The 8,559-nt window shown below is 35.7% G+C and overlaps 1 protein-coding gene across 1 annotated transcript; it reads left to right on the top strand.

The window, feature by feature from the left end:
- The first annotated feature begins 1,807 nt into the window (after positions 1–1,807).
- Positions 1,808–8,221, top strand: LOC135848439 (plexin-A4-like). Its single transcript, XM_065368340.1, has 7 exons — positions 1,808–4,741; positions 4,865–5,099; positions 6,808–7,088; positions 7,261–7,454; positions 7,533–7,673; positions 7,761–7,877; positions 8,161–8,221. Exons 1-7 carry the CDS (start codon positions 1,808–1,810, stop codon positions 8,219–8,221), a joined length of 3,963 nt encoding a protein of 1,320 aa, XP_065224412.1.
- The last annotated feature ends 338 nt before the right edge of the window (positions 8,222–8,559 follow it).

Raw genomic sequence — 8,559 nt, 5'->3', positions numbered from 1 at the left:
TAACTGTAATTTCGAAAAGTAGGTATCCACTTAAGATGTGTACCTACCTATGTAATTCATTTTTTGGGGTGTTTTTGATGCATTTTCATAGTCTATGAATATGGTTCATTAATGGTAGTCGGTCTCGCTATTAGAATAAGGATTCATTTTCAAAATTAAATTGTGAATATAAGTAGGTAAGTAATCTGACAAGAGTTTCTACAATCAAAACTGTTTGTTAACACTTTGTATGTACAAAATATGCTCAAAAAAGTGGAGTTTTTTGAGATATTGCGCAGAGTGTTCGAAAATGAACTAGCAATTGCGCCGAGTTCAGAAAATGCAAAATGAAGATTGAAGGCGTGAATGAATCGTTCAGTTACGAGTACAAAATTATTCATTCTTACTTTTTTGAGATCCATCTACCCAGGGCGACCACTTTCAGGTAGGGGGGGGGGGTGTGAAAGTCGTGTCAATCATTTGTGGTTCGTTTGTGTTCTTTTGTGCACGTACTTTTTTTGTGCTTTCCCTGGCCTTAACTTTTGAAAAAACATTTTGGTTAACATGGAGAAATAAAATTGACCACGTTGCAATAGGGGGTTGAAAATGATGTCAATCGTTTGTGCTTCGTTTGTGCTCTTTTGTGAACACACTCTTTTTTTTGTGCTCCCCCCCTACCTTCATGACGAAAAAAGATCGTGAGTAGGAAAAAATTGATGATTTATAATTTTGCTAAAATTACGACATAACCTGTTTATTTTGGGTTACTTCATATGTATTAGTCTAAACATGAATTTTAGCTCTAAGGGTCGCCCGAAAGTAGGGGTGGAGGTTCCCAAAACAGCGCAATTCAATTTTTAAAAAAATAATCATATGTAAAACGTAGAAAAAATTTACGAATTCGGTTCATATTCAAGTTGATGTATCAATTGACCAAGAAACGTCTTTCTTGAGATACGGAGGGGTGGATGTCCGAAATTTATGACTTATGGCGTGAAAACCCGCGAAAAATCAGTTTTTTACATTTTTAAAGGCTACGCGCCTGTACAAAAGCATGTGAAAAAATAACATGTTTTACCTACAATATGATGAGATACCCGCATTGTAAATTTTTTTGGTGATTGTATGTACCTCTGAAACAAGGTATCAAAATGTACATAGTTGAAGAAGTAGAAATGCGCATTTTATGTTCGAAAAAAAATCAAAGAAATCTCTACGATAAGTTCCAATTTTGCACCATTTGCAGTTGACTGCACTCAAATTTTACGATATCTCTACTTTTCTCAATACTTTGAGTTCCCTCATCTCCCATGCAAATACATTATTTTTGAGAACTGTGGTTTCCTTCATTTGTTATCTCTAATCGAGTTCTATCCACCTCAAAAATCAAAATACTCTGAAAATCGTCGATCCCACCCAAGTACAAAAAGCTCAGTTACTTGACATGGAGTACCCCCCCCCAACCGGGGATTCCAGATAGGTACCTATGTATTTTTCACCTATATTTGGTGTAGACCTCAAAATGCATTGATCGTTAGGTGATGGAAAGAACAAATTGTGGTCTGAATAAGTTCTAGATGCAAAATGACATTATTTGGTAACTTAAGTACCTAGGTAGGTAACTGTTTCAAAAATTAGAACTTCAATTCGAATTGACGCGGTCCATTATTCACTTTGATTTCAGACATGCCCATGCGTTGAGGACCAGTTATAGCAAAAAATGGGTCGCATGATTTGAAAGTATTACCTAAGTACATTGCTCATTCCTAAACCTATGTACATAAAAATGAAGCGCTCGAAAAAATTGCTCATTTTTTTGTCATCTTTCATGCTATGTGTTGGAGTCTCATGCCACAGAAATAATCAATATCTAGCTCAAGTTGATATAAAGAAAAGTTTGGCGGCTGTTGGAAATCATTCTCAGGCCGGTGAAAATAAAAATTGGATGATATCAATCACAAAAGAATTCCGGAATAAATTTGATGTGAGATTAATACACAAATTCCTTTTAGAGAACTATGTTTACTTTTTAACCACCGAACGAAAATCTACGACGCCGGGATCTCCATACATTTCAAAAATAAAAAGGATGTGTATTACTCCTGGTAAATCCATTGCAGACGAATACTCTGAGATTTTAGTCGAATGCGGTGGTATGAATGGAACTTATAATTTAGTTCAAACTGCGCATGTAGGAAACCCTGGGTTGAAATTGATGAAATCATTGAAGATTGGGCCTAAAGACAAAGTATTATTTGCAACTTTTTCCAAAAGCAAAACGACTAATTCCAAAGAATCTACTGCTGATAGTGCCATATGTATTTATTCACTAGATGCGATAAACAAAAAATTTACAGAAAAAATTCGAAATTGTTTTGGTAACGTGGCCAATTCTGAGTTGAACTTTGTATTGAACGAAAAGAAGTGTGTTGGAACAATTTCAACCATTAATATTGATACAGAGTGTATTCGAGGTGTAAAAAATACCTCTTTTAATGGAAATGAGCATATTATAAGTTCTCCTTTTTCCACATTCACTGCATTTCCCACTGCTATCATAAGTGCGAGGAGAGAAAACCGCACCATTATATGCATCATTACAAGAGATGGATATTTGAAAACGTTTATAGTAAATGATACAAAATCTCTTATCTACATGTATACAGATTTGAATGTTGGGAAAAATGTGAATTTTGATCTACAACAGTCTTCAGACGAATTAATTGTGTTCACAACTGTAGATGATATTAGCAGGGTATACAGAGGAACCAAAATACCTTGCGGAATATTCGGAACTTATGATACTTGCTTGCAGTCTGATGTTAAATCGTGTGGCTGGTGCGTATCATCAAATCAATGTACAAAGAATTTTGAATGCGAGCAAAATCAGAACTATGAAATGTGGCTTAACTATGATTTTCGAAAAGAAACTAAGATTATTCATATCAATTCACTGTCATTTGAAAGAACTTCTGATAAAATTATTGAAATGACGATAGAAAAGATACCCTCAATCTTCAAACAATTCAACTGCAGTTTTGAAATCGGGAATGAAATTTACACCACTTCTCTATTCAGATTGGATCAAACGAATGCCATTTGTCACACACCTTCAGCTAATAAAATATCAAGAATACCACTGGATTATGACTATTTCAAAGCCACTTTACGAATTGAAACTAACTACATCCCGAATATTGCAAGCATAAATATAACATTTTTTGATAATGATTACATATCACGCAAGCTATGTCTCAAATCACAACCACCATCGATTTCATCCATCAAACCTGTGGAGGGCCCATGGGAAGGTGGCACGAATCTTACAATTCTAGGTGAAAATCTTGGGTGTACTTTTGAAGATATTTCTAGGAGTATTATAAAAGTTGCAGGTATACCCTGCATACCACTCATAGAAAACTGCATACCTATGAAGATGATTGTATGCAATATCGATGGATCAAGTCCACAGGAAAATCTTGAAGGACCAGTTGAACTATGGTTGAATCAAAGATATTTCAAATCTCAACAGAATTTTAAATTTGCAAACTCGAAAATCAACAATGTTTCTCCAAACCAAGGATTCATATATGGTGGCACTGTGCTAATTTTCAAAGGGGAACATCTAGATGCTGGAAGATTAGTTGAAATTTCAGTTGGTAATACATCGTGCATGTTGATTTCTCGTTCCCCAAACGAAATTAAATGCATTACTGGTCCATCAGCTATTGAAAACAAAGTTGAAATAATTGTGAAATTTGATAATAACATCCGCAAGCCTTACAACAGCTCATTCAAGTATGAGAAGGATGCAGAACGCGATGAAAATGGTTTCAACACTGCACCAAAAGGTATCCTTTCCGGAGGTATTGAAATTTTAATTCGTAATATAACATTCACAAGCATTACATCGATTAAAGAATTACAATTCATAGTGCACATTAATGGCACAGATCATAATAGCTTCTGTACAGTTCGAAATGATTCCACAGCTACTTGTCTGTCACCACACATACCAAACATTGATCATTCTTCTTTCAGTGCAAATAATCCTCTTGGATTAGAATTTTCCCTAAAACATCAGCCAGAAAATGTTGAGATTAATTTCAATACCTATAATGAATCCACAAAGTTTACCTTATATCCTGATCCTGAATTTTCTCACTTCTATAGCTCGTCAGTTGAATTCAATGACAAAATATATGTAATTATTGAAGGGCGCAATGTTAACTCGGCATGCCAAAAACAAGACATCAAAGTAAAAGTTGGTAATGATAATTGCACTGTAATATCACTGTCCTCGCATCAAGTCGTTTGCTTCCTACCAAAATCACAGTTGGCCAATGAAGGTTATGACACCTTGGCTGAACATGAAAATATCACAGCCATGCCAAAATCTCAACGTTTCAATTCTATTGATAAGTTTGAAGAAGAATATGACATTTTAGCTAAGCATGAATTCATAACTGTAATGATTGGTAATAAATTGATAAAATCAGTCCCAAAGTTGAAGAGTCCTGAAGCAGTACCAAGTATCATCATTTATGGTGTTATTGGAATATTGTGTATAATCGCTCTTCTTCTATTCATTTATCATTTTTACTATCGTCGTAATACTTCAGTGAAAAATTTGCTGGTGCTGAAGAAGATGCAACAGCATATGAACAAAATGTGCATGCAGTCGATAGTTTTAAAGCAGACCATTAAGCAAGTTATCATTGAAAAACAAATCGATTTGGACGACGATTTATCAAACATATTGGTAAGTAATTTGAAATAATAACTTGTATGGTAACTGATTCATTCCTCAAAACAAAACCTATGTGAGTATCAACCTACATTACACACTTTGTTTGTTGTTTTTTTTTTGTTTTTTTAATTTTAGAAATTACCTAATATCTCAATTATTGTTGATAATGAATATTCAAGACCTACAGCTAAAATATCAGCAGAGACAGAATACTTGTTACCATTTGATGGAAAATGGGAGTTCCCCAGAGAGAATTTATATCTTGGAAATGATTTGGGAGAAGGAGAATTTGGTAAAGTGGTTCAAGCAGAGGCGTTGGGAATTTTGCAGAAAAATGTTGTCACCACTGTTGCAGTCAAAATGTTGAAGGGTAGGTAGTAGGTAGTAGTTACCATCTGGGTCATTCCATGTCAACTCAACCAAAAAAAGGCGATTTTGAAAGTCATGCCTTTCGATTTCGCTCAAATTTTTTTTACAATATGTACCCACCCAGTAAGTAAGAAAGCCGCAATCAGTTTGGTCCCAGCCCCCTCATGGGGCGGGTGGGGGGGCTTCCATTATTTGCACATTGTCTCGAGGTACTCAACTTCAGCAGCCCATTTCTCCAAAACTATGATACTTTGATCAAAACTGATTTCACAGTTCGAAAGGGCATTGAATTTTGAACTTTTCAAGTATTCTGAAATTTTCAAAAGTTGAAAGTTGAACTTTTAATTTGAATGTTCAAATTTCAAAATGGCGCTGTAAGTGGGAGCTACCATTTAAAATTTTGAAAAAATTTCCATAGATGCACATTTTGATACTTTTTTGAAATATTTAGGTTTCGAGATGGAACTCTTTGACGGACGGGGAGCACCCCCACCCCCAATTTTGGGCGAAATTTTCGAAAGAAAATCTGGGGCATGTGATACATCGAATTCTATGTTTTTGGGGACGCTGAACAGGAATATGACGTCAGATTTTTGATAGGACCCCATCCACGGACCCCAGCACCTCCCCAAAGGTGGTAAAAGTTCAAAAAAGCGTTTTGTTCGTGTGACACATGGAATAGTATGTTTTTGGTGACGCTGAACACGAATATTACGTCAGATTTTGGATTTGACCCGTCCACGGCCCCCAGTACCTCCCCAAAGGGGATGACCCCCCCAAAAAATGGTCACATTCGTGTGACACATGAAATAGTAGGTTTTCGATATCGCTGAACACGAATATTGCCTTAGTTTTTCGAATCGACTTCACCCAGGGCCCCCAGAACCTCCACAAATAGGTAAAAGTCCAAAAAAAATGTTGGGGCCCCGTGGATGGGTCCAATCACAAATCTAACGTCATATTCGTGTTCAGCGTCACCAAAAACATACTATTCCATGTGTCACACGAACAAAACGCTTTTTTGAACTTTTACCCCCTTTGGGGAGGTGCTGAAGGCCGTGGATGGGGTCCTATCAAAAATCTGACGTCATATTCGTGTTCAGCGTCACCAAAAACATAGAATTCGATGTGTCACATGCCCCAGATTTTCTTTCGAAAATTTCGCCCAAAATTGAGGGTAGGGGTGCTCCCCCTCCGTCAAAGAGTTCCATCTCGAAACCTAAATATTTCGAAAAAGTATCAAAATGTACATCTATAGAAATTTTTTCAAAATTTTAAATGGTAGCTCCCACTTACAGCGCCATTTTGAAATTGGAACTTTCAAATTGAAAGTTCAACTTTCAACTTTTGAAAATTTCAGAATACTTGAAAAGTTCAAAATTCAATGCCCTTTCGAACTGTGAAATCAGTTTTGATCACAGTATCATAATTTTGGAGAAATGGGCTGCTGAAGTTGAGTACCTCGAGACAATGTGCAAATAATGGAAGCCCCCCCACCCGCCCCCTGAGGGGGCTGGGACCAAACTGATTGCGGCTTTCTTACTTACTGGGTGGGTACATATTGCAAAAAAAATTTGAGCGAAATCGAAAGACATGACCCAAAAACGTTGGTTGAGTTGACATGGAATGACCCATCTACATTTTTGATTACTTGGTTTTTCATAATAAACCCGAAAGTAATGATTTTAATTACAATAATGTACTTTTAGATAATCACTCTGATGAAGACATGATTGATTTAGTATCTGAAATGGAGTTAATGAAACTAATTGGCGCACATGTCAACGTTCTACAGCTCTTGGGGTGTTGCTCTCAAGATGGTGAATTACTTATCATTACTGAATTTGCTCTACATGGAAATTTACGAGACTTTCTTAGGGATAGTTTACCTTCTGCCAAGAATAAACACGGGTTCAAATTATCTCAGAATACTCTGCTAATGTTTGCTCAACAAGCAGCTAAAGGAATGGAATATTTGGCCGCAAAAAAGGTATATACCCAAATAATTGTAAATTCATCTAATTAAATGAATTTTCTTCCCAAATTAGCCACTTTATTCATATGTATAATAATACTCAACTAAGTGTAATATAAGTACAGTTACTCTTACTGAATTATTGATAAGGTATATGTCCCACTAATAAAAGTATTTTTTTTTTTAGTGTGTGCACCGTGATCTTGCTGCGCGAAATGTTCTAGTGTCCAACAATTACATCATAAAAATAGCGGACTTTGGCCTTGCAAGGGATATTCGTAATAAGGACTACTACCGGAAGGAAACAAAAGACAGATTACCAGTGAAATGGATGGCTCCTGAAGCACTTGGTCATGATCTTTACTCAACTCAATCTGATGTGTAAGTTGAGGTTATAAAAATTTTCTTCTACATCTTGTGATTTACATGGTTTTGAAAATTGTGTTTTTAATTTGACAGATGGTCCTACGGTATATTACTTTGGGAGATTCTAACGTTGGGAGCAACACCTTATCCTTCATTTCCAGATTTAGGAAAATTATTCCTGGCTTTACACTCAGGTTATAGAATGGAAAAACCCCCCAACTGCTCTGTTAAGCTGTATGCATCTCTTTTTTGTACATACTTCTGATTGTGCAATTCTAGCTATTTGTTTCAAATTAATTTTTTTTTCATTTTTAATTGCAGGTACAGTCTAATGCACAAATGTTGGAGTTACATCCCGGAAGACCGTCCTTCATTCACAATGATTGCCAATGCTTTGGAGGATATATTATCAAAGAATGCTGATGATGAGGTAATCAAGTGTTACTTAATTTAAAAAACAAAGTAGGATTCGAAGGGAACTGGTGAACAATTTGGCTAAGGTTGAATTTTTAATTGAAAGTGAAAGTTTGAGAAAAAAATAGGATAGACTCCTATTCTTTGAGAAATTTTGTGTAAAAACATGATGTGAAATGAAAGTTGCCTGGGCAATTTCCAGAAACACACAATCATGATTTTTGAGAGTCCAAAACATCCTCCAATCCGCTCTTCTCTTTCTTCATCCTCCAATGATTTGAGATTTATTTTTATTCATCTTTTACAGGTATTCCAGCGATGTAATGTTTATTGGCCGCAGAGACATGAGTGCAGCTCCAATGATGTAGAAAATCCAGCAGATCTTTTACATGAATGAACCATTTACAATAGCTTGCTATGAGTGTTATTTATTAGATTATAATTACATATGTAAGTAGTTACATATCCTGACATACACTGTAAATGGGTGGTAGGATGGATCACGAAAAAACATTTTCTTAAAAATTATGTTTGAGAGTTTAGACCAAATTCAGTGGAGACCTTCATTTTGAGTAGTGAAAAAATTAGGGCTCCGGAGAAGACCGTTTTTCTTCTCAAATACTCATTTCGCTTCAATTGTGTTAGAATACATAATTATGGAAAGCTATTACTTCTGGTACTTATAGATACCTAAATTTCAATTCTG

Source organism: Planococcus citri, chromosome 5, assembly GCF_950023065.1.
Source record: "Planococcus citri chromosome 5, ihPlaCitr1.1, whole genome shotgun sequence".
Lineage (NCBI taxonomy): Eukaryota > Metazoa > Arthropoda > Insecta > Hemiptera > Pseudococcidae > Planococcus > Planococcus citri.
This window is presented reverse-complemented; position numbering and strand designations above follow the sequence as displayed.

Coding starts and splice junctions, on each gene's coding strand:
- LOC135848439 (XM_065368340.1), top strand. CDS start 1,808: ATGCTATGTGTTGGAGTCTCATGCCACAGAAATAATCAATATCTAGCT. Junction 7,089..7,260: donor AATATTTGGCCGCAAAAAAG/GTATATACCCAA, acceptor TTTTTTTTTTAG/TGTGTGCACCGTGATCTTGC. Junction 7,674..7,760: donor CCCAACTGCTCTGTTAAGCT/GTATGCATCTCT, acceptor TTTTAATTGCAG/GTACAGTCTAATGCACAAAT.